Below are 26,235 nucleotides of genomic sequence, written 5' to 3'. Positions count from 1 at the left end.
GTTGCTTAATTTTTCATTATATTTAACTGAAGAAAAGAGAAATGATTTAATAGTCTTTTGTGAGTGTTTGGGTGTGTTAAACTCGGCAGAAAGAGGGAGACATTAAACAACTTCAAAGGCAGGAAATTCACCTCAAGACACTTCCAAGACACCCATCCTCCTCTAGACATTCAGTCAAAAATGCTGAATACAGCCTCTATTTCAGTCTAAATTACTGTGTAACTGCATGGCAAAGCCAAGCCACTGTCCTGGGACTGGGAGGGGTGGGTGCAGTGCACCAAATGATAATCCCTAACTCCAGTTGTTTGTCACACCACAGGCTTTGGGGATTGGCTGCCATGGAGGTTGTCTGGTCTGTGAATGCAGTGACCCAGTGCCAGGCATATCTGCCAGGTGTGCTCACAGAAAGGAATCCAGGTCTGTAGGTAGACCTAAAGAAATTTAAGGACATGATGAAATTAAACATATTCATGTCTTGGTGATGGCTTCCAGTGTATCTCCCTATATGTGTCCATAGTGCATCCATGCTTGAGAAACTGGCCAATTTACCTTTGAAATTAGATTTTAATATTTTTTCAGTATTTTTTTTTTGTTATCCTTAACTTCTCGCGTCTTAAGAAGCCCGCCGAGTTTGTTTTCTGAGAAAGCAAAGCACCTCTGTTTAAAGATCTCTCCGAAAAGCACAGTGCTAAAGCAGTTTCTTACCCTCTTTGCAGTGCTTGGCGTAGTCTGGACAGCACTTGCCGTACCGTTCGCAGTCGGCATCACAGTCACACTGCCGTCCCCTCTCGAAGGCTTCGAAGCACCGTCCTTCACAGGAGAGTCCTGCACGAGGCACAGCAGCAGAGTCAGGGTGTTTGCCTACCTCATGCTGAGCGCTGGCACCTTCCTACAGCGAAGTCCTTTGCTCTGGATGGCGTAAAGAGGAGCCCCATGAAATCAGGTGCTTATTCTGGTCTGATCCAGGATCTGTCTGTGGAGCTGTGGGGTTTGGATCAGGCCGTGCAGCCAGAACTGCGCTGTCACGTTGCGGTGTATTGAAACCACTCAAATTTGTGGTGGAACAAAACGTGATGCCCATGTTCACTTTAGCCAGGTCCCACCATAGCGACCTTCCATTCCCTCACCACAGAGCAGTGACCTCAAAATTAGATTTAAATTCTGGGTTAGGTTTGCAAAAAGGTGTTGGATCAAGGTACCACTTTGGATCAAGAGTGATGTGTCTGTCAAAGCATTTCTGAAAAATAATTGGCCTAATCAGGTCACAGCCAAGTGTACCTGGTGTGTCTGGCCAAATACTGCAGTTTAATTGTGGGAATGAGTTAACTAAGGTACCCAGAGTGACTAGAACTTTTTAACACAGTTCTTAAATTATTAATGCTGAAGGAGTATCTACCATGTTCTGACATGATTAATACCCACGTGGGTTTAATATTTTATTATTTGTTAACTTCTGACAACTTCAGTCACTACAGTGCTTCTATTTTGCATCAAATAATGACCAAATTGTTTTGGAAAGAGTGTGCACAGCTATTACAGACTTCAGAAAAAGTACTTTCTGTACATAAATCCCTATCGAAGTCATTGTCTCTGTGACACCCAGGGCACAAAATCATGTTTTATAATTAAATCACCATCTAGCAGAAGAGGATTACTGTGTAGGCAGATTCTGAGTACCTTTTGATGACTGTAGATGTGGAGTCAGTCTGTTCATGCCAGTGGATTCATTCCACATACACAGGTGAGAATTGTTTTTATTTTATGATGTTAGGGCAGTTTTTGTTCATAAATGATGTCTGGCATTTCTCTAATTTGGTCAGCATTGATGCCACACTAACTGGGCAGCAATCCTTAGTCAAACTTCCTGCATCCTTTCTTGGATGACACCTACTGTGCTTGCCTGAACTCACTGACTTAGGGTAGAACAGGGGAGACTTTTAGCCTTAAATATTTGATTAAATGTTATGTAGAATCCAACCCACAATAATAGGTTACATAATAAAGTGCCTCAGTATGTACTTTCAGCTACAAGCAGTGCTGATGTTCCCTCACAAATCAAAATGAGGATGGGGAGGACTGAAGCACAAAGTGTTTCCAGTGTGTGTCAGGGCAGCAGAACTGGAATTTTAGGGAGTGCTGTGTCTGCATTTTGAACAAAACTCGACCCGTGTTGCTGGATCTGAGAAGTCTTATGTCACCCTGTAATCCTACTGGAACTACAGGGTAATGTAACAAACTGCAGTTATCCAAATAACTGATATTTCTGACATTGGTGCCTCCCAAGAAAATGGTTTTTAACTCTCAATAAGCAATACCTGTCTTTATTTACACTGTATGGTTTTGTAAATATATAAAACATAAAATAATACTCATCCAACCATCTTTTCCAGCAAGCTCTGGACAAGGTTCTGATCCAGAGTCAGCTTCTGTCCATGGAAGGACACCCTCAGGCTTTGGGTTAGACCCTACAGCATCCATACTTCTTAAATTTGAGTCGGGATGTGCCAGAATTTCTCCCTGCAAAACCCTGAATTTGCTTTTACCACTTTTTTTTTTTTTTATAAGACAGACAGATACAGTAGAAATGCACAAAGGAACAAAAAACAAGCAGTAAACTGTTTCACCCCCTCTTGCCTAACTCTACTGTTGTAAAAAGCATAATCCTTTGCTTGGGAGTAACCTGTGGATACACAATTTTCTTTGGATTGCCAGAGGTTATCCCTGAGTTTTTGAGGAGGAGAACAACACACGTATGAGAGGGAACAAGGACACAGCGAACTAACACACACTGAAGCATTCAGAGAGGAGACCTGGTGCGGTGGGGAGCTGGGAGGGGGATTTTGTGGAGAGGAACTGGCTGTGTTTGGGAACTTACCCACTGTGCAGACTTTCCTGAAGTCAGGGCAGCACTCCATGTAGTGGTGACAGTTAAAATCACACTGGCAGTCATGCTCTCTAGAATACCCTGCCCCACATCTCCCTGTACAGCTCGACACATCTAAAATCACACAACACTGGTGTAAGCATTGCCAAACCACAGTGGGGCCTAAGGGAATGCTGGGCTGCAAAGGAGTAAAGCCTCTCTTTTTTCCCCTGCAGAATGTGCTTTTTTCCCTTGGTATTGCAGGAACTGAGGGCCTGGTGTGACCCCTCCTGAAGGTGTGTGGAGCAGAGGTTTGCTCTGAGCCAGCCTGTGGACCAGCAGGAGCATGTGTTCAGGTTAGAGGGGCGTTCCCCTGGGGCTGACTTACCCTGTTTCTCCTGAAAACTAATGAATCCTTGGGGATTGGTTCTGTAGCATGGCCACAGGCATCCAAACCAGCCCGTGCAGTTTTACCTTAGGCAGCACATCAGCCAGGCACTTTGCTGCTTTGCTGACTTATTTTCCATCTTAATTCACCCTACCTATGGTTATAGGTGTGAGTGTGCAAAAGTTTCCCTGGCAGACCCATTAGGGGTCTGATTTTCACTTTTGGTAACGTTCTTCCTAATAACCAAACCTAATCAGGTTAGCTTGCAAGCTGGAGAGCACTGTCATAATAAATACAAAGCCCCTTACACTCTGTTTTTTCCCTGCTGTCAGAGAAGAATTTGGTATCAATACTGAGGTTAGGAACAGTTGGGATCTAGTCTTGCAGCCTTCTCCAAAGTACTGTCTGTTTGTTAATTAAGAGATTACTTATTAGCAGACCAGTATAAAAGCTCATTCCAGGATGGCTTTACTGCCAGACTGCTGCAGTGCTGGCAAATGCTAGATGATAATATATGGTGCAGATTACAGTTGGAAAAGCAAGACATCAGGAGGTCTGCTTTCAAACTGTGAGCACTCAAGGTTGGCAGTGCTTTGCTACCCTTCTACTGCCAGATATTCACCCTGCAACTAATCCCCTTCCTGTGCAAAATCTCTGCTAACGTGACATGCTAACAGCTTCTTCTGGAAACGAAACATGCAGGGCCACAAGTGAAGAGTCCCTAAATACAAACAAAGAAGCTGAACAATCAGCAAGCTCAAACAGAGTCAAGATAATCGGCTGAAACATTGAGGAACCACGAGGAAATAACAACAAATAACATGTAACACAACACCAAAGACAATTTCTAACAGCACACACTCCACAGCTGTGTGTATGAAGGAAGACCACGGGATAACAAATAATTACATATATTGTGATTTTCAACAAGTAGTTATAATGCTTGTTACCACTTCTTTGCAAACAGCAAAATGGGACTAGGGAGTAACTGGAGACATTAGTGGACTGGAGTTAATGGGCCCTTAATACAGGAGTTAAAAAAAGAAGATGGACACCTTCCTTTATGATATGTGCCCTACAAATTGCACCCTTCTTCCCTTATGGAAAGAAAGAAAGTCCAAAATACTATACCTCTTCATTCACTTATTTAGTTTCGTTTATGACTTGTAAGGTACAGAGTTACTCCTAAGGAAAATGCCTGAATGGTTTAGTTTGCTGTTGGTGAGAGCTTTGATTTTTGCTGAAGGCAGAGGGAAGGCTCCCATCAATGAGCAAGGGTTCAGTGTCAGCCTGCTCTGCCCAGCAGGTCACATCTGGCATCTGCTCTGCCCTGGTGAGCTGCTCACATACACGATATTGTCCCTTCTGCTAGCAAGTAGTAATAAATTATTTTCAACCAGCAAGGAATACACAATATTATCCCCATAACAACTTGGTAGCTACCTGAGAACTGCAGAGGACTGGCCAGGCTGCAAGTTCTGCTTCTTCACAACAGTGCAACTTTAGTACGAAGCCAATTATAGAGCTTGGAGAGTAAATAAAAATCTGCATCATTAGACAAATGATTCCCAAAATTACCTCAGTGGTGGTGACAGTGCATTTAATAGCAAAGCACTTAGCAAGGTATAGACAGTCCTCTCCCCAAGCCTACTGAGATATTTCTGACCAACTTATGTGGATATTGTCATTTTAGATTTTCCTTGAATTATTCTGCAAATCAGGGGGGCTAAAAATGTCCATCTGAGGGCAATGGGATCTGTAGAACATGTCTACAGAAAAACAAACTGGTTCATATGCAGTTTGCATTACATGTATGTTTTTATGTAATTCCTCCTAGAAGGAGGACCATGCTGCACTCAAATTTGTTTAGGAAAATATTCACTGATGATAAAACTGAGTCATATTGCCTGGCTGAATAAATATAACATTCTAGAAATTAGTATTTTTACAAGGATTCTTTTGGAGCATTCTCAGTATGTGTCAGATATCCTAGAAACCCTCCCTTCTACTTTGTGTGTTACAGTACCTTGAGAAGACACTTCTTGAATCAAGGACAGAGAAAGGAGCACCAGGGACATGCAAAGTATGTTCCATATGATCATTACTTTCAGGTACGACATCATTCCTGGAAAGAAATAATCTCATGTCACTATGTGCAATTCAGTTAGTCCATAAATAAAAAAATGCAGTGCCTATCTTGTTATATAATACTAGTTTGATAAAAACATAAAATAAGTAGTAAAACTGTTCAAGGCCACGTTGCTAATTTAGAATTACTCTATAAATTCTCTTGATTATTAGTTGATTAGCTGTTAAATTTTGTACTAAGACTATAAAAATTCATTATTAACAAGTAACAGAAGTAATTTTATGCAGAATTTTATTATGTGAAGGCTGCAGTCAGTCTTCTCCTTCTAACATGGGTATACTTCAACTCAACAATCTGTGAAGTTATAATATTAATAAATATAAATCTAAAGTAAAAAAGTACAGAATGTTAGTTATTAAGCAACATAATTTTATAAGCCTTACTGTATCATTGAAATATTAGTGGTCAAATATAACAAATGGAAGCGTAGGCTAAAAGCAAACCTTTCAAAAGGAAAACTTTGGGGTTTCTGTTTCAGTTTTCCTTTTGAAGGAGAGCTCTGAACAGAAATGAGTGTAACACTTACCTAACAGAGAGTGTGTCTGCTCCCAGGGATGCTCCAGATGCCTTTTATATTGCTTTGTAACTGTGCTGGGGGTCAGTAATTAGACAAATTAAACCCGACCGCTGATGACAGCTTATGACAGCAAACTTTCCACAGGAGCTGGAGGAGGTCCTGGATGACTGGACTAGCACAACATCTGGAAAATACTCCCATTAAGAAAAACGATTACAGAAAAAACTAAATAGGGACTTACTAGTCAAAACACATTTTGATTACCAAGTGAAGTGAACAAATTGTCCTGAATTCAGCTGGAAGGACTCAGAGGGTATTGCAGAGCAATAAAAAATTATCCCAGGCCAGTACTGAGGGTTTTTTCTTTCCTGTCACACAGAGCTTAGGTGACAGTAGCCTGAAATCATGCAGCTTTATCTGCTACTGATGGTGTATCTTCTCCAAAAAGCTGTGGGAGCTAATTCATACAGACAGAAGTAATTCACCAATCCTACACTGAATATGTAGTGCTTTTCCCTGAACTGAATGGAAATGTTGCCAAGGTGTTGGCTAGAAATCAAAGAATTTAGTCAAATCTCACATTTATTGAATGTGTGACACGTAACACATCAAAAATGAATGAAAGAGCCTTAAATTGTTTCAATGGTCTTTGTGTTTATTGGTTCCAGATCAAGGATACTGGAAGTGGTTCTTGGTAACTCCCAGAGCTAAAGGAGGTTTTAATTGAAACCTTTAATGGTCCTGACTCTCAGGGCTTGGGAGAGAAACTGTATGAGAAACTGCACTAAAGGCCTGAGAACTTCCATATTTCTGTCTTATAATATTACTTGAATCCCAAATAGTTCTGTTAGCCCAAAATAATAGATATGGCATAATATCTGTTATCTGTCCTATCCCAGCTGAGGAAAGGAGTTAAAATGAGCACGGGTCTCTTAAGGAAAGTAAAGAAGACACTTCTGAACAGGAGTGGGTTTAGGCATGTGCTTGAATGTGTCCCTCACTCGGTCCAATGACTGTGCAGCTTTAGGGTTTTTATGCTAGATTTTCTTTCTAATTTTGTGTTATCACAATAGAGACAGTTTCATTCAGCCTTTCTGCATTGTGTGCTTAGTGGAGTACTTATTGCTCTACTTTGTGGAAAAGGAAAGGCTCTGAGATTTCATGGAGTTTGTTCAAGGCAATATATAAATAAATGTATATTACATGTTTTATAATAAGAGTTGCAGTGCTGTCTTTAGAGGAGCTGACTGTAAGCTTGATAAAGAACTCCAGGTTTGAGAAGAAAGGTACCTGTCTGTAGATATTTAAAGCCTGGAGAAGTAGTACTGTTTAGAGGAGATAAATAGGATCAATCTGATGAGATAGCTTTCCTAGAAAAGTACTAAAATGCTTATTACTTAATTAATTTATAATCTGATAAAGCAAATCATTTATGACTACCTTACTGAGTATATCCTTGCTTTGATATCCATGATATGGAGGAGACTTGTTGTCTCTTCCATCATTCCAGAGCTGGTGCTACTGTGAGCCCCAGTTAATACTGGCTGGCTACCTGGGGTGAAAATATCTGTATAAATTAGTAAATAAAAAGTGACAGAAGATCAAAAGTATTCTGTTAACATGCCAGGGCTCAAGTCATCCAAGGACAATTAGGTGCATACACAACTTGAAATATGGGTAGTCGTGACTGGCTGCTTCATTTACTGTGTTATGGATACGTTCATTTTGGTAGGGTGGTATTGGTTCATTCCTCTTGTGAATTAAGTTTTTGAGTTGTTGGAGGTGACACGGGGTTGCAAATTTTGAGTGACAGTAATTCCATAAGTGGATCAGTGGGAAGTGAGCAGCACTTCAGACACGTTTAAACTGTAGTGTCACAGCGGCACTGAGGTGGTGCCTTTGCGGGCACTGCACAGAGTGTGGTCAGACACAGCCAGATGGGGCTGGATCCTGACCAGATCCTGCTGCTCTCCCCTTTGTTTTCAGGCATAGACTTTGAAATCCTACTTTAAATTCTTCTTATGGATTCTGGGAGGTGGCAAGAAATACTCTCAGGGCACTGGTGCTGGGCAGTGTGCTCACTGCTGTTGTGCCAAGGTTAGTGTGCCAGGGAGAAGGGACTTGAGAGGAACGGTGGAGCAGGGGCAGGTGGGGACACACCCCAACCATTTGTGGGTTGAGCTCCATCTGAAACAGAGCTATGAAATAGGGAAAGCAAGAAATGTCCCATTGCCTTATTTTGATTTCAGCTGCCTTTAGGGAAACAGGACTCATTATGTTCCTGATGAGTAAATAAGGATGCATGGCTTCACCAGCATTTTAATTTGTCTTGAAGTAGCACAAGGGACCTAATATTGTGGTTAGTCACTCCAACCAGAAAGAGAGAACCCTATTTTTCATCTGATTTCATTACTTCAGCTATCTCACCTGTATTTCCCAACTTCAGTAGTTGATTACATTTTTCAAAAGAAAAGGGTAGAAAAGAAGCCTTTCCTTATGACCTCTGCTCCGTTTATGTCCTGAGATCATCCCAGTTACAGTCCTATTGCTGTTATTTTTGATTTCTGGACTAACATTCCTTAAATTGAGGCCCATGACTTGGCTGTGCCTTTTCAGGCCTGGGCTTTTTCTGAAGCACATTGGTCAGTCCCATTTATGGTGGTGGGTTTGGGGGGTGTTCATGTGCACTGGGATCACATGGAAAATGTGTGCCATTGAAATCCCAGAAAACAGTTGTAGGGATAATGTGGGTCTGGTCTGACAGAGACCCTATTGCTTTTTCAGTCCCATCATTGATCCCCACTGTGAACCCATCAGTATCCTCAAAATATCCCTTAATTTTCCTGTGAAAACTAAGTTACCTTGGAGTGCTCTGAATGCCTGTTAGGGCTCAGTTGGCTGTGAGATCTGCTGTGGTGTCCCAGAAGTGATACAGAGAAACTGAGCTGAGGAAAGGGAAGAGGTAGCTGGAGTAGTGTTGGCCTGTTAAACATTCACTGAGTAATGAACCTTTATTTCATCTTTAACTTTGCAGGAATCACAGCAGGGATGTAACTGCAAGTTAAATGAGAGTGCTGGAAGCATCATTTAATGAGTTACTGAGAAAAACTATCAAGAATCACAGATAATTTTTGGTCTTGCAGGAAGGACTGACACAGTTTCAGGGTTATGGTCTTTAAGGGGCAAGAGAAGAGAATGATGCAGAGGAGGTAGAAGCCCTAATGTGGGAAGGGCATGGGATGGCAACAGGTTTTTCTGGGACAACTGCTAATTGATCTAAGATGCTTCCTTCTGTTGCCTTCCACAGTTGGTCATTTTTTACATGCACAACTGGCTGCGTTGTAGTGCCATATTTTATTTAATTGTAACAAAAAAAAGTAAATTTTGAAGAGCACTTAAGTATAGCGACTTTTCAGACCAAGGAATATTAACACCATTGCTTTTCTTTGATTTATGAGTAGAAGTAGCATTGCAATGAGTTCTGTGGTAGCAAGCTGCTGTAATAAGGGTCAGATGCTCACAGGCATCATCCAGTTGATGTAAATATAGATTTATTGTATTTACAATCCCTAAAAAGTTCAGAGAGTTGTATAATAGCAAGAAGTAGAGAGAAAAATCAGACTCAGGAAATACATTTGTCCTCTCAGAGATACCAGGTGAGCCCATCACAATGAGTGGAAGATGAAGGATAGAATCTGCATGTTTGGGATATTTTTATAGTACTACCAAAATCAGGAGAACTGTTTTTATTCCAGAAGAGCCTTTCAGTTCAGTCCAGCTGCAGATATTACTGAGGATCTTGAAGAGCAGGAGGATGTATGGAACTGGACTTGTCTGGAGCCTTGGCCCTGCCACCATCACTTTATTGCTGTCATAATATTTCTCAGTGGGCCCTAATGAGTTCCTCTAAGAGAATTTTAAAGGTTTGCATCCCAAAGCTAGAGCATGGATTTATCTGAGCTAGACTGGAGTCTCATTCTATATGGAATCTGTGCTCTGATTCATACAACAGGGCAGATTTTAGTGACAGAAAGTTACAGGGGAAAATCTTTTGGAGGATGTCTGGCAGAACAAGACCTTACTAAACAGGAAATATTCAGCTTCTCTTTCTTTCCCACTATAGGAATTATTCCTCTCCTAGTTTGGGCCTGGAAAATGGGTTTTGCTCTGGATCCAGATAGTCTGACAAAAAGTGACTACTGTTTCTCAAAAATGTCTCACTAAATGAAGTACATTCCACATTGTTTGTTCTTTTTTTCTCATACAGTGTATGGGCTCATTCTGCTGAATCATAGCTGGAAGAAAATGAAATTTAACTATAGGAAGAAAAATATCATACAAGATTTGATTAATGTGGAGGATGGCAGAAAATTAAGAAAAACAGAGAAAATGAACATGAGAAAGGTAAGAGCATGAATTTTTTTATGTCTCTTTATAACGTAAGAAACGATGAGTTAAACAAGAATTCTCAGTTAAACAGTAGTAGCTGAATTAGCACAGGCTAATTTGTGAATTTGTGAATAAAAGATGCAGCAAATTCTTTCAGATTAGTTACTTCATTACCCCTTGGGGACAGTTAGAGACTCCCAGAAAGAGTCACCACTTTTTATATGGCTGACAAATAACACCCTCAGTTTGGCAAAATTGCAGTGAAAAGGTGTCAGACGGGTTTTTTTCAGACTTGGTATGAAGTAATTTTCTTGTAACATGAAGAATCATCTTTCTTAGACATCACACTCAGGCTACTATAAATAATCCTTTTAGCACATTTTCAAGCTTTCATTTCATACAAATTCAAGGAAAAACTGTCTGTTTAAATGTGTATATTCAAGGGGGAAAACCTTTCTGGGTCAGTGTAATTGTACATCGTGTACATCAACTAGGTTTTAATGTACAGTGCTCTGAGAAGATTAATTTTTTTTCTTTATTGGAACTTTGCTGCTGTTGCTTGACTTCAGAGTGAGAACTGAACAGTAACTTCTGATGTGAATTCAACAGGAAGGTCTCAGAGGTTAAATAATAAGTTAATGTACAAAAAACTCTCTTGGCAGTATTGAATACTGTATATTAATGGTAGTGGAGAAAGCTTTGGGTAAAGCTGCCAGAGGCTTGTGGAAGCTGCTTTTTTCTTATTGCAAACACCTAGGTTTGATCATTCATGAGTTTACAGAAGTCTGAAATGTTCAATACTTCTGCCTATTAGGATTCTGTTGTTTAAAAGACACCTACAGTGAACAAGGGTTGCCTGGGTGTTTGGCAGAGTGAATTGTCTCAGCATGATAAATCCCCTTTCCTTTGGCAAAGCTAAAGGTATTTAAGACATGGAAAAATTCTCATTTCCCCTTCAGCTTCAATGACCTTTGAAATAGTTGTATTCTCTTTTAAGTGCTTTCAACGTGAACTCTGCCTCTGAGAAATCAGTTTTCTTCTCGATCCTCCCACAAGAGTTGCACAAGCACAGCATGACTGCCCAGCTCAAAGCAGGGCACTGAGGCTCAGCAGCCTGTTTGCAGTTTGAATATAGCAGGAATTTTCTGCCACCAAATAAAATGAGGGCAGGAATGTCAGTTATTCAGCAAGGCTGTGGTCCATCAGACACTGTGCAGTGCTGATCTGAAGCAGGAGTGATCTGCAGCAAAGGCAGGATCCTTGAGCTGATCTGCTGAGGCAATAATGAGGCAAAAAGAAATTAAAAACCCCAGTTTAAGTTGTTTACCATCCAAATACGTTTCTGCTATATCAGGAGATACTGGCCTCTGTTTGTTTATAATTAAGTCTGAGGTTAGAACTGAGCAGTAGATTTTAGAAATCTCAAACTGAATGTCCACTTAATTAGCTGTTTCTCAGGGGCACAGGTAGCAGGGAGCATGGATGGAAGGAGCTCCCTTCTGGTAGGAAGTGAAGTTCTTTACCTCTCCTAAAAATTCTCCTTCACAGCATGGACTGCCATCATTAACAGCTATCCGGATTTGGGATCTCAATCCCATATCCCTCCTTGAGGCTGGGGTCAAGGTCAAGCTTTAGAAAGATGAGTCTTCAAGAGCTCTTGACATTTTAAAAGTCCCAAGAGTTAAAAGGGGACTGGCAACTTTTCTGTTTAAATGATTCATCCCCCTTCTAGACTTCAAATTAGGTTTATGACTTGAATGAAAGTTAGATTATAGGACTAGTAATTCAACTTTGTGGTGTCCAGTTTTAGGGAGGGATCTGGCAGGGCCCCTTTAGAGATTGATCAATATACTGATTTACTAAGCATTTATTTGGGCTCAGAGTTAGGGCTTCTCATGTTGAAGCTCAGGTATTAAGAGGTTAAAAGGAGGGCTGAGGACTGATGAAGATCTTATATTCTGTGTTATTGGAGAAATTCATATCCAAAGGAAAACTCAGGGGTCCACTCTATTTATGGCTGCATTCACTATATGCTTACTAATAGCATTTCAGTGTATTAATGTTCAGTTTATGTTTCAATCTAAATTTTCAGATATTTGTGTGTTTCTGTTGCTTCCCATGTCCCTCACTCACTGCAGAGACTGACTTTGTTCTTGTAATTGAGGTTTGCCTGAGGATGTGAGCTGGAGGTAGTATTTAGGCATCTACAGCTTTAAGAACCAGAAAATGTGGGCAGACATGACCCAAAGCCACATATTTTACTTTTATAGAAGGATTAACCTCTGGCTATAAAGAAGATTGGATTTAGGTTTCAAGGTTTTAACAATTCAGCACATCAATATATATGTTATCTGGGGACTTCAGAGACAGGGTTAGAGTTAGGAAAAAGCTAATCTGGTTCTTAAACTCAGGGTTAGAGGCTATAAATTAAGATTATGAAATTTGGAGCCCTCTCTGGTGCAGGCTCTGGGGTGAAGTTTGCAGATTTTCCACTGCTGACACATCTGTCCCTCAGTTTTAGCTGGGGATTGCCTTCGTGTTTGGAGTCTGCAGTCCCAGGACTCTGGTTTTCTGGTGTGCTTTACAGAGCTATAATTTACACTGATGTCAATCTTTGGCTGTAAATATGTAAAGTTTAAGTATGTAATAGTATTTTTTAGTGCACAGATGGGTATGTTACAGTCTGGTTTAATGGTTAGGAAATCACAGTGTCAGAGACCATTTTATTGATTGCTGTTATTGGTATTACTTATCCTTCCCAGGGCTTAGACTAAACCCATCACAAAGTGTAGCCTTAACAAGAGCCAGCAAATCCCTGTAATGTTCCCAGAAAAAGAAAGCAGAAGCATCTTTCCATCCCAACTCCCTCACCCCCCGTGCAAGATATGAACATGCTGCATGTCTAGGCAGTGGAAGGGCTCCCAGTTGCTGTGCTCTGGGACATGATTAATCTCCAGTTAGCAACAGGAAGAGCCCTGTTTCTCTTCCCCAAGGCCCAGCATGGAGGTGTAGGTACATCTGACAGGTCCGTGCACCTCAGTGGGCATAACTGTGAAAGGATGAGGGACAGGGCACCAAAGTCTGGCAACAGATTCCTGTGTTTTCTGTAACCTCCATCTGAGGATGAATCAGCAACTCACTGTCACCAAACATGGCCTGCTCTGGTTCTGGCACAGTGTTCTCTTTAACTCAGCTTTTTGAGGGACTCTGAGGTGTTATGAGGACTGCAAGTAGAAAAAAATCTCTCCAGTGTGTAGAGAATCAAAGATTTTACATCACTCCCTGGTGGGTTGACAGGTTTATAGATAATACCTGCCTGCAATAAAAGCCTAGTTACAAAAAATTGCTTATTTGCCTTGACTGGACTGTGAGGATTCCCCTTCTAGCATAGACTGGAAAGAATCTCTTCTCTTTTTTCCCCAGAAGAGTTAGAACAGGCTTTGGAAGTTGGATTCTGGAGCGAGGAAGGAGGTGCATTTGCAAGGGGGATTCCAGGAGAGGTGTTTAAGGGAAGTAGCAGGTCACCCTTAGAAGCTTCTGTTCTTCCACAGACAGTCTCATTCATGGCTTTTCTGCCCCTGACAGAGTATTCTTTTGCAGGGTCTCCTGTGCTGGGCACTCCTAAGTTGGCAGCCAGTATCTTCTTTTCATATGTGACTGTGTCAGCCAGTGTTCCTGAGTACATCAGGTTTTTCAATTACAATTGTTTCATAATTTGCATCATGACCAGGTCTGTTAGGTGCTTTTCAGAACAAACAAGAAAAAGTCCTCACCCTGTGGATGTAACAATCTAATTTTTCACACATCATCGTCAGAGACGTGTCTGGAGGATGGGACTTTTTACGGGCAGCCTTCTTTTATTCTCTTCAGAATGAGTCATATGTTTTTGTGAGCAAAGCAGGGGGGTTGAAGATGAAAATCACAAATAATGCACCACCCTTAAGACAATTCTACTCCAGAAGGATTGGGCTCAGGGAATTGTCAACATCCGTTGCTCAAAGTCAGTTTTCAGAAAATAAGAGAAAATCCTAGGGATGCTGGTAAAAAATATGGGTTGACATCAAAATACTTTTACAAGAAAACACCATTTCTCCCGTGTTTATGGGTGCTGGGCCTGAGAAACAAATTTAATACAGGCTCGGTCAGACTGGAAAGAAAAGAATTTGCATAATCATAATAATATATAATCACTGTGCTGCTTAAAAGACATCCTGTCATTAACAAAGTGGCATATTGTGAATTGTTTCCTGTTCTGCTGAGGAGGGAAAACCTTGAGCATGGAGTGAGTGTAGGTGTGTGTGCTGAAATATTGACAAGGGACGTTACAGCCCCTGCTCTGCCTGTGCTCCAGTGAGTGAATCAAACCAATTATTGCTGCTGTCAAATCCAGGACATGAGGCATGAGCAGGATGGACAGACATTTTATGGGAAAGCTCGGTGTTACAGATGCCAAACCCAGCTCCTGTGGGAGCTCAGGGACGACATCATGAAGTGAAATAACAGTGAGAACTCTCAGATGAATGTGGGGGCCTCATGAGGACAATCAGCCCAGAGAAAGATGCTACAGTGGTCATTTCTTGGTGACCTGATCATCAGTTCTTGGTAGTTCTGAACCCACTGAAAGGAAAATGAGTTGGAAAGGGAAGCTTGCTTAGCCTTTAATGCCAAGCTCAATGGAAATTCAGATCTCTTGATGTTTTAATTCATATTTTTCCTTTATTCTTCTTTTCAGAAGAAGAATGGCCCTGCTATGCCACAAGTAGGCACAGCAAGTATCTAAGAACATAGCATATATTTCAATTAAGGGTAGGCTACAAACTCACAAGTCTTTTTAGGAGAACAGCAACTCCTTCTGAACGTTTATCTTAACTTTTACATTAAAATAATTTCATGTAAGTGGGATATGAACTCCACACCTTCAAAATGAACTTCAGAATCCTTGGAGTTGACATCCACTAACAGGAAGAATTATTAGGAAAGGGGTAAGGATGGAGAAGCTGAAGCAATGGGACTGCAGACAGCCTGTCAAATTCTGGGAAACTGGTTTCAGAATGCCCTGAAAAATGCAACTTGGGTGAGCAGATAAAGAAAGAGTTCCTGTGAAGGCAGAGTATTTAAACTAAATGAACCTGTTCTCATGTGGAATTATAAGATGTGTTTAAACTAGCAAGTTGTAAACTATAAATAGAGATAAGGTGCTGCTCCTCACATTTTGGGCAGAAGTTTGTGACCTTTTCAGTTGGGTTATTGTACTGCATACTCTTATCTGTTTCTATGAATTTTTTTTTAGCTCCATTGAGTCTAGAGAAAGATAAATTTGTGACTTTTGCTTGAGTAAAATTAGTTTTACAAGCAAAGTGTTTAAGACACAAATATTTAAATTCCAAATCCATTTGATGCTTACTCTTAATGCATGGCAGTGACTTTTCTATCCAAATACTGGAGCTGTGAGAATAGGACAGGTTAAAGGGTTATATTTCTGAAAAAATCAGAGTATTATATAGGATATTTTTCCAAGCTTATGTCACTTTCTGTAAGGAAGACAGAACAAATTTGCACATTATTCAACCTCTGACGAAGCTTGAACACTTATTCCTAGAAGTACATTGCAAAAGAATGTGTAAATATAGTGCCTGATTTACAGAGTGAGGAACAAAGAGGAAAACTCAGTTATTTGCAGTGCTTCATAAATATTTCATTTAGGACCTTGCAACAAATAATTACTAAATTATCCTATTTCCATCAGTAAAATATATACCTAAAATAATAGGTGTTATTTTCATGTATTCCAGCCTACTATCTTTTAGTGAAAAACCACAAAACATCCAAGCATTTTTTTCCCCCTCTGTATATAATAAATTTTAACTTTGCAATGCTTTTAAATTCCCAGGAACTTCACAGAAAATAAGTAGGTTCAGAATATATACAAATACTGAATATTGTCTTGAAGGTCTATTGAGATCATTGTGGTGGTTCTTTCTGGTATTTTTGATGAGGGAAACAGGAAGGACAGCCTGGCACTGGGACCTGACTCTCCTGGTTTTCGGTGGTGTGGATATGGGATGAGCCCTTTTGTTTGCCCTCAGTTTGCTGGAATACATGGGGATGGTGGTGCTGGTTGCCTTGTGTTTTAACCAGCTGCATTATTAGACCCAGTGACAGATTGGGCCAGTTCAGGTGAACTTTAAATGCCACGTTGAGGAGAAGCTGAGCAGGAGGGAGGTTGGACCTGGAGCAGTGAAGGTCAAGGAGAGCCTGTCAGCAGAGACTGAGCGGCTCTGGGAGCACAGATGAATCCTCAGTGTTGGTGGGGATGATGTAGTGGTTTGTTTAGCCAGTGTTGATGGGAATGGGCTGGGCTGCAGACACAGGATGGCAGAGAAGTAGAATTTGGCCTCAGTGACCAGCTACCAAACTGTAGGAGCAGGGACTGCCTGGAATACTCAGTCATGGAGGGAGCGGGAATGGCTCTCACTGCCAGCAGATAGGCTCGTGTGTTTTTGTCTTTGGGAATCCTGAGGGGCTGGGGGAGATGGCTGTGGAATGTGCAAAGATTGCAGAGTTTGGCACCGTTTGCAGGTGGATGTTACACTCATAACATTCTGTTCCAGGGCTCTGGCTGGGGCTGATGACTCCGCGTTACCTCATGGTAACGCCCTGGTGAAACGCTCCTCGGGGCTCGGGTTACTCACTGAACTCAACTGTATGGCCAGATAAAACTTCACCATTATTGGGACATGCTGCTGAAAGTTTTCTGGTGACATTTAGACCAGCACAGTTCAGAAATTCAGGGCCTGAATTCAGTGAAAGTGGAGAAAGTAGTCTAAAAATATTAACTGAGCCCCATGGTCTGATAGGGAATACTGTGAGTGTTGCTGTCTGTGCTGAAGGCACTGAGTGCACTGACACTAAGACAGATGAAAAGAGAGGCTGCAATAATAAATAAAGCAATGGAAAGATGCAGGAGGAAAGCATAGAGAGGTTTAGTTTGTTAATTCTAGCAACGGATGGCTTTGATTTCTGTGTGTAAATACCTCCAGGCATCGATCTGGGGGACTGAAAGAGAATTATTTAAACTTTGAGTTTAATAAAACCTTTAGCAACAGCAGACAAAAGTCAAATAGTTTTAAGCAGTTTTTAAGAAAGATTATGCTAGAGTAAGGTTCTTAAGCATTGTATCCCTGAGGTTTTGAAACAGCTTTCTGACCAAATGAGCTTTAAGATGGAGTTGGATGCAGTTTTGAATGAGGTGGGAGAAGGATCTCAGTGAGGCAGGAGTTCCTTCCCTGGCTCTCCTCAGTCACTGGAGGAGAGCAGTCCAGTGGAGGCTGTGGCACTGCCCTGGTGTGATTTTGGAAGGCTGTTACTGTAGGGCAGCAGGGCAGGACAGTCGTTCTGGAGACGTTACTTCACCGTAACTGGGTCTGATCTATGTCCGTGTCTGAGCCGGGCATCGCAGCCGTCTGTTGAAGAGGCTTATTTGGGCAGGCAGGAGAACTTTGCCATGACCCAATTACATGGAGAGGTGACAACAGTCATTTCCTGGGGCTGGGGCACAACAGCAATGGCCCCAGTGTTTCCCTTCAGTCCTTCTGCGGGGAGTAGTCGCATCTTTCTCAGTGGTTTGGGGTACCTGGGGTGAGGGAGGAGAACTCCTCAGTCACCCCTCTGAAATTTGTCCTTCCACCTCTGTGAACCCTCTGCTTCACTTACTGGCTTCTCTTGCTAATTGTGAAATTTAAGCAAGTTTTGATGAGAATAAGAGTATGAAAACCCATCACAGTAGTCATAAAAGATAAAGTGTGTACCACCTGCAGCTTTCTGTGTCATACGAAGTTGTGAAAAATATTCATTCCTGCTGCTCAACAGTTTCACAACCAGTGGTTTGTTGCTTTGCTTTGGGTTTTTTTTCATATCAGGAGGAATGTTTAAGTAGATTATTATTGCTGCTGTTAGAGCATCTTGATCACAGTACCAGCCTGTCTTTCAATCCAGTTTTGAAACCAAAGCTAAAAATTTAAACTTGTATCTTAATGACAAAGATGATCTCTCTGAAAAAATATCTCCCTGAAACATCAGTTTAGATTAATACAAAATGATTTAAAAGCAGCAAAATCACATCACTAAATAGTGAAGAGTGAGAAAGTGTAAATATTTGCCATTAGTTCCTCCTTGTAACTGTTGACTGACAGGAAATATTTGTATTGGCCTAGCCATAAATCATATTATGGCCATGTTCTTTTAGTCCATTCCAACCTTGTATTTGTTAATGAAAGCAGTTTAATTTAATCCTCTCACCCTTAACTGTCTCAGTTAATCTATGAGCAGTCACTTGGACAGCATAGAACAAGATAAATCTGCAGGTTTTACTCCATCTTGCTTTTTCCTTTCTTTTCCCCCCTGTGAACATCAGGCATGTTCCCCCTCTGGGACCTTTGGCTTCTGCCAGGACAGTAGTTTGCTTGTGATTCATATGTGAGCTTCAGAAAATATGGGCACTGGGTGATGATTTCAGGGATATGATGTTACTTCCATCCTTTTTACATTTGTGTGATCACTGTGTCTGGCATAATATTAAAGAGCATTGCAAATAACACTTAGTTGGAGCGATTACTCTTGCACAAGACTGTCTGGCAGATTGCAGGCCTTTACCAGATGTTCTCATTTACAAGTCCTGTTGCTCATCTTATTAAATTTGGTTTAAATAGAACCAAACCAGCTTAAAAATAAACAACCACTGCACAATAGGTGAACGCAAACAAAGGTTTTCTTAAGTTACAAAATGTACCTATGGAAAACTGGAGTAGAAAATCAACTGAATAACTGTCATATCAGTGCTGCTACTGGCAGCAGAAATGACAATTTTTATAATATTTGATTATTTTGTTGTTGCAATAAATCAGATTCAATCTAAAAAATATATATTGTTGTCTTCTGAGAACATCTAGCAACAGAAAAGAGCCATCTATCCTGGGACAATTCAGGAAGCAATGGTTATTTTTCACTTCAGAGTCTCTCAAAGGGGATCCACAGCTTGGAACAGGGACAAAATTAGACATGATACTCCAGGTGAAATTGTATAAAAACTAATAAAAAATGAAACTAAATACATAGTATGTCTTGCATGCAATGCTTTTGGTCAGGTACCTGTAGGAATATTTCCCATCTCTGTGTGAAAATATTAACTCTTGCTTTATATATATATATATAGTTAATATAACCTAATTTCTGCTGGCAGTCTTATAAGTATTAAAAGTGCATATTCCTTCCATGCTTGACACAGTACTGAAAAAACTAGAATCTCACTCCAGAAACTCAGAATTGAGGTCAAACCTGTAACTGAAGGTGTGCTTGCTAAGTAGTAGAGCTTTATCAAAAGCTCTCTGTGTGTTCTGCTCTCCTCAGAAAAGTCATAACAAAAGAGCAAAATCTCAAATATATTTACAAAAAATTCCTGTCCATGGTTTCAACAGGTATGGACTTGAATTCTGGTTTCTGAGTTGAAGTTGTCCTGGTGTGCTGTGAGAAAAAATTGGAAAAACAACTCAGTAACCAATCTTTTCATAAGGCAAATAATTATTAAAGTGCTGTTTGCCAAAGTGATGTTACACTGGAAGGTGTTTCATACCTTCCAAAACCAATTTTTTAGATAACTTGCACAGAAAAGATGTTGGACTCCTTTCCTGTATTCCTGCATTCCACTGTCTTTGTTGTGTTTTATCTCTGGTGACACCCTCACAGAGGAGCACTCTGGGGAAAGAACTCAAGAGCAAAATGAAGTGGTTCTGTGTGAGGAGGAAACTCCTGCCAAGGGAAAAGGTCAGTATGAGAGGAAGAGCAAACATACTTGGAAGTCTAGCAAGACTGATTCTTGGCAGTAAAGGAAGGCTGGAGAGGGCTTGCAAGTAAAGTAGCTGCTTATGTTATTAGGCTAAGATAGAGGTGTTTGTAGCAGCAGAGTTACTGTGAGTGGGGAAAAAGGATTTGCTGTGGTTGTCACCATCATTAAGAGGTGGCTGAGAGGTTGATGCTCAGGCACATAAAGCTCTGACTTTGGCTTCAGTGTAATTGAGACCAAATGGCCAATTTGAAGATGTCTGTGTTGTGTATCTGAGTATCAGAAGTGTTTGTTGGAAGGCACAAAGGCTGGAGGAAAAGCCAGCAGGAGAGTTTTGGGTTTGCCAGGTGGAGCAGACATCAAGTCATCCACCATGGGGTGTCAAGCTGAGGTTTATTCTTGCTAGAAGAACAGGTTAGGTTGTTGTTTTGTTGTTTTGTTTTTTGGGGGTTTTTTTGTGGTTTTTTTTCTCAACTCAGCTTTAGGTGGTCAAGGGACTTTGTCAAAATGCTATCAATGTTTGCATCTTCCATTTCTAGGACTGTCTTTGCTGGAAAACTAGAGCAGACCATGGCACTGAGGGGTATTGTTGAGCATGGAATAAATCAATTTAGAGACTGTGACAGGCTGTGTAAGAGGCCCCAGGTAAAGTCCTGCCTTGTGGGAGACAGTACAGCACATAATACAACACATAGTACAGCCAGAGTGCTGTGTCACCCCTGCAAAGACTTGTAAAAATGGTCAGTTAACTCACATGGCTGTGGATTGTGAACATGTCTCAGACTTTAGCATGGCTGGTTTATGCTCAAGTTTCAGGCTCAAGATTCAGTGACTGTTATTTCTTTTATTTCTCTTATTTCTGTTTGTTTCTGTTATTTCTATTTTTTTTCTAGCACACAAGGTGAGAGCAAAGCCAGTGCTATGTGATTTATTTAGATAATACTAAATATATAATGTTTATAAACAAACAGGGGCTAGTCTGGCAGTGCTGAACTTCACTGCAGAACCTGCCTGCTCACAAAACCCCTTTGCTTCTCCAAAAAGCTGCTTCTCAGCTAAATGCAGACTGTTTTCACTGGCTGCTCTTTCAGTCTGTGGTAATTTGTTCTGCAATATATCCTTTTTGTCATGTTTATCATTTTCAGATCTCTATCAGGAAAATTCTTTTTACATCAGCTTTAAATAAAACTTAACTTTTGCTATTACTGTTAGTATCTGCTGAGAAATTTTATTTGATTAAGAGATATTTTGATTAGCTGAGGTGTCCAATTTGAAGGTAGTCAGGGGTTGTGACTGGCTTTCCTTTGCTGTGGCCCTTTGATAATCACTGATGGCTCTTTGCTGGTCTGTAGTAAAGCTGCTACAGATGGTAAAAACACCATGATATTCCCCCTCTGTGAGCTTGGGTTGGTGAGCACAAACCCCTTCTGTGCTACAACCTCGTCTATTAAAGAACAGCATTGTTTATGCATCCAAAGAATTTTCAAAACATGAGCTGAGAGACCTTAGCAGTAATATTTTGGCACTGGCTTTGCAGGGTTACACCCAATTTGAGGTTCTCTATCAGTCTCCACATCGCTGAGAGCACTGCAGAGGCACCAGTGAGCAAACCACCAGTGCTTCCTTTCCAACAAGGTCAGAGCAGCTGAGAACAGCAAACTGGCCTGTAAATAGTAAAATATTGGAGACTGCTGAGGTAATTCTGCCGGCAGACGGGGACGAGGAAGGATGAGACAGATGAAGGATGAACACATTTGATGTAATCACAGTTATTTGCCAGGCTTGTGTTCAAAGTCCAGCTCCTTTAAGTGGAAGAAAGATAGAAGAGGTCTTGTTGCAGATTTTTCAGCCCACCTCCTGCCCATAAGCTCTCGAGCATTTAGGATTTGCCCACAAGTGTTGAACTGCCAGGACCTCTCTGCAGGAACCCTACAGGTCTGCTGCAAGGGAGCTTTGCCCTCCCCAGCTTATCCTAAGGCTCCTGTGCTCCCTTCAGTGTGTGTTCTGTGTTGCTTTCTCGTGGTAGTTTTGTTTCCTCCATTTCAGTCACTCACATGGTGGCACCAGAGCGCTCTGCATTTTCCTCTCCAGACATGGAGAAGTTCAGTTGGTTCTGTGGGATTTGGGAATCCATCCTTCTTCCAGCTTTCCTTTTCAGACCTACAGCATCAGATCCCAGGGGCTGCCCAGCTAAATCCTGTGGAGGCAGTTAGAGAGAGGAACCACTGTAAGACAGTGGTAACTGGGAGTACTCACAGGAGTATTTCCTTCGGGGGGGGGGTTTGCCTCTGTAGCTGGAGACCCCAAACTGCATATACTCCTTTTTTGAAGCTTTTACACACAACTTTGTGTTTGCCAGGGGCTGTGCTGCAGTTTTGATTAGCAAGAGAGGTGGGCCTTGCTTTAATGATGGGCTGGACTGTACCTGTGCAGTCCAGACCTCTGGGCACCTCTGAGGTGCTCTCTTGAGCCCCTTCTTGTGATCTGAGCAGGAGGGCAGGACTGTGCTTTGTGGGACTGGGCCTGCTGCTCAGCGAGCTGTTACAAGGTTGGGAGGGGGGCTTGGCTGGGTCCTTAGCTGGCTGAACAGCCCTGAATTCCAGGTGAGCTCTGCACATCGGATGTACTGTGCTTTTCCACAGACTGTATACAGGTATATATTTATTTAAATTGGGCTTGGGAGACATTCTACTCAAGGTGTCTTCTCTTGACCTGTATGTAAACGAGTCTGTAACTTCAAGTGGGATGAGAAGCTGTTATTAGGGAAGCCATTTCAAGCCACTTAGTGAAGCTATCAAGAACCACAGGAGCTGTGCAATCCTCACTCCTGTGTGCTAGCTCTTCCCATTTTAGGAGAAATCTTTCTAATGCAATGCTATATATATATTTTAAAAAAAAACCCTTTTGCTTCTTACACATTTTGTCCAAGAAATTAGCTGAACTTGGTCTCAAAATTACCCCAGTTTTATAGTCCTTGCATAGGGTGAAAAATCCTCTGATAGTGTCTTCTCCTTGCAGCAATTGCACATCATCACTTCAGAGCACTTCTTAACATTTGCTCTCTAATCTGAACAGCCCCTTGGCTTGGTGATGTTTCTGATGCCCCCATCATTTGACTGTTCATACATTATCATTGGAATCTGTGTGTTAAAGAACAATTCTTTTTATCCACATTTTTATCTACAAGTAAGTATTCTTTCCCTTTCTAATACTAAATGTATCAAAGCAGAAGAATCTGGCACCAGTTGTGGGTGGAAGACATGGAATAGCTGAACCCAGTGAAGTGATTGGAGCCCAGTTAAGTGTGTCCAGACATGCAAATGTGTTTATAAAAGCCTGCAGCCAGTTAGGGATTACATTTACCATCATTCCCAGGGCATGGCTGGATACACTGCTTGGATGTGGAGTTTATTAGTGCAGCACTGCTGGAGGTGTGATCCCTAACACCCCACTGAGCTCTGGCCATCAGCTGCCACTCTGTGGTGTTTCCTTTCTGTTCCAGCTCACACCCAGAACTACCCTGTGCCTCAAAGTTTGTCCAGGGATACAAAGGGCAAATAAAGCCATGGGTGTCCTGAAGCAACAGCTCCACATGAATGGAGAACTTCTGTGTATGCAAGAGTTGGAACTGTCTCTGATTTCCCAGCAGGAAATACAGCTGCACTTCAGCAAGTCACTGAGGCTCTTCAGCATCAATGAACGTGGGTGAGGAAGGTGTTTGAGGTTTCCAGACTCCAGGGAGGTGCTGAGTGACGGCCGATGGTACCGCTGGGTTTTGTCCCCAGTCAGAATCTCCGCTGAAGCAAAGGCCGAAGGCCAGAAGGCTGGAGGAGCCAGAAACAAAGCACAGCCCTGCCCAGCAGCCCTCGCCCATCCACACATCTGTACATCCCAGGATCCCAGCAGGGATAACTGGAAATGTGCCAGGTGGCTTCTTTTCATCCCCCTCGCCCGGCGTGTCCTGTTCCGCCCGTGTGCGCCTGCGGAGCAGGCCTTGGAGTGCAGCCCCACCACCTAATCCGGGGGTTTCAGAGCTTGGGCTGTGCCAAGTTTGTATTGGCAGCAGCCTTGGATTGGAGCTGCCAGAACTAGAAATGCCTCTGAAGTCAAAGGGTAGCAGAGCTCCCCCTCAGACCCCGGGAGCAGAGTCCTGCCTGGAATTGCCACGCCAGTGGGAGCGCTGACGGCAGCGTTACTCACCATCCGGTTCTGCTCCTGCTGTCTGGGTCTTGCTTGGCAAGTGGCCTTTCCTCAGTCAAGCACTGCTGCTCTGGTCTGTCCTGAGCATCCTTCTCACCCGGTAACTTGTTTTCCCTTTAACCCACAGGGCTGTGCATCCAGCATGGATTCATTACTGTGCCCACTCTGTAGCTTTTTAACTCAACTGGTGTGAAGGAAAACCAAACCTCAGTGGATTTCCTCTCTCAAGGGATGGGCAAGCTGGATCCCTACAGGTGTGTTGGGATATTCCTTGCTGGCCTCTGGTTCCTGGAGACCTGCCATGTGCCTCGCTTGCCCAGCCAGAGGTACAGAAACCTGATGGTGTATTGGGGTCACCTTTTAACAGGTGGTGGGTGTGTATTTTCTATCCTCACTGGCCCTGGTTGGCCCTGGTTTCATCCCTGAATTCCTTTTCCTGCCTTACTCTTCTCCTAAAACTTAGATTTGGAAGGAACCACACAGGTTTTTTGCTAAGTGCTGTATTTTAGCATGTAGTTTCCTTCAGGCTTTACTAAGGAAGGAGTGTTTGTGGAAGGAAAAGGGAGTCTGATTGTGCTCTGGCAAAGGCTTGGATGCAGCAGGATTTTTTCCTGGAACACAGGCATGGGCTGAGTGCTCTCAGGCATTGCTGCAGCACCAGGTACCTAAGGCATGCCCACCAGGGTGAGCTCCAGGAGACTGGTGTGCCCAGCTGCTGGAATGCCACCAGCTGTCACACTGAAACCACCAGGAGGTACAAATTAATCTCCACAGGGGATAGAAGCGCTCTTGCCATCTTTCCCAGGGTGTGTTGGATCTCGATGGTGTTGTTAATTGAATGTTGCCATGTCTGTGCCTGGGTGAGGCCCAGGGACAGAGGAAGGAGCCATTGTCCCAGGGCTGTGTTTCAGGGACAGGGGCAGGAGAAAATGCTGCCCCAGGAAACCCAATGAGCAGTGGAACAGGAGGCTCCTACAGAAGGATGGCAGCACTGAAGCATTAACTCTGTGTTCAGCACATCTCTGAACTACTCCACAGCAACTGCTCTCCCTAGGACCTCCTTTTGAACTATTTGGTGTAGTGTTTTTCTTCTAATAAGAACTTCAGATTCTCATGTACTCATGTGGTAAGTGTCAGGGAGTTCAAGCCAGTGTTAGACAGTGCTGGCTCTGGGATTAAGTAGGTATTTCCAGAGGGCCTTTTGCTCCTTCTGGGATAGACATCATGTCTATGATTTAACTACTTAACAAGGTTCCTAGTTCTTTACCTGGGGCCTTTCACCACTCCCTCCAAATGCAAATCACCCCCTCTCCTTCCACAGTGGTTTCCAGGTCTCTGCCCCCACTGTCTGTGTACTGACCACAGACAGCACCAGGGCTCTGTTCCTCAAGCTGAACAATGAACAGACCTTTAACTGTGGTCATTAATGGCCAACATTCTTCCATTCAGTCCTGAATTAAAATATATCACAATGTTTAAGGCCAGAAGTTCCCTTTCAGCATCACAGGGGTAGTCTGGACTGTACCTGCAGGCAGAGTTTGTCAGAATTAACTGTTTGCATGTTCTCCATCCCAATTTTCACCTGCATTTCCTTTTGTATAGAATTTGATATAGGTTTGTTCCTGACAGGAGGGCATTTGCAAATTGTCTTGTGATAAATGATATGGTGACCAAATCAGCCTTCCATGGGATTGCAGTGAACCTTTCACAGTGCAAATACTGCTGCAGACTAATGACAAAGTGACTGTACAGCCCTTAGCCACTGAAAATTGCATCCCAAGGTTTGGTCAGCCTTACCTAAAGAGGTAATAAACACAGCAGAATATTTGTTGTATTTATGAAATTTAAAATTTGCATTTATGGGCACATAAACACATACTCAGAATAGAAA

General features: G+C 42.1%; 1 protein-coding gene and 1 long non-coding RNA gene across 13 annotated transcripts in view; one reads left to right on the top strand and one right to left on the bottom strand.

The window, feature by feature from the left end:
* The window catches only part of PRG4 (proteoglycan 4), a 16,966-nt gene extending 11,008 nt beyond the window's left edge, over positions 1–5,958 (bottom strand). For 8 of the 9 annotated variants that reach the window (XM_051793594.1, XM_051793529.1, XM_051793545.1 and 5 more), the window contains exons 1-3: positions 5,927–5,958; positions 5,278–5,376; positions 706–825 (exon numbers count right to left, since the gene is read on the bottom strand). In XM_051793594.1, the coding sequence (XP_051649554.1) occupies positions 706–825; positions 5,278–5,374 (217 nt within the window). In that variant the 5' untranslated portion in view covers positions 5,375–5,376; positions 5,927–5,958. The remainder of the gene's footprint in view (positions 1–705; positions 826–5,277; positions 5,377–5,926) is intronic. The other variant, XM_051793537.1, reaches the window with a different exon arrangement.
* The window catches only part of LOC127474251 (uncharacterized), a 27,316-nt gene extending 1,081 nt beyond the window's left edge, over positions 1–26,235 (top strand). The window contains exons 2-7 of one of the 4 annotated variants that reach the window (XR_007905773.1): positions 717–943; positions 3,100–3,219; positions 5,275–5,362; positions 10,185–10,321; positions 23,794–24,384; positions 24,472–26,235. This is a non-coding gene — a long non-coding RNA (uncharacterized LOC127474251). The other 3 variants (XR_007905780.1, XR_007905772.1, XR_007905774.1) reach the window with 3 other exon arrangements.

The sequence above is a fragment of the Manacus candei genome, unplaced genomic scaffold (genome assembly GCF_025592945.1).
Source record: "Manacus candei isolate 608988 ecotype Guabito, Panama unplaced genomic scaffold, ASM2559294v1 h1tg000005l, whole genome shotgun sequence".
NCBI classification, from domain to species: Eukaryota; Metazoa; Chordata; class Aves; order Passeriformes; family Pipridae; genus Manacus; species Manacus candei.
The sequence above is the reverse complement of the archived record's forward strand: the minus strand, read 5'-3'. Positions and strand labels throughout refer to the sequence as shown.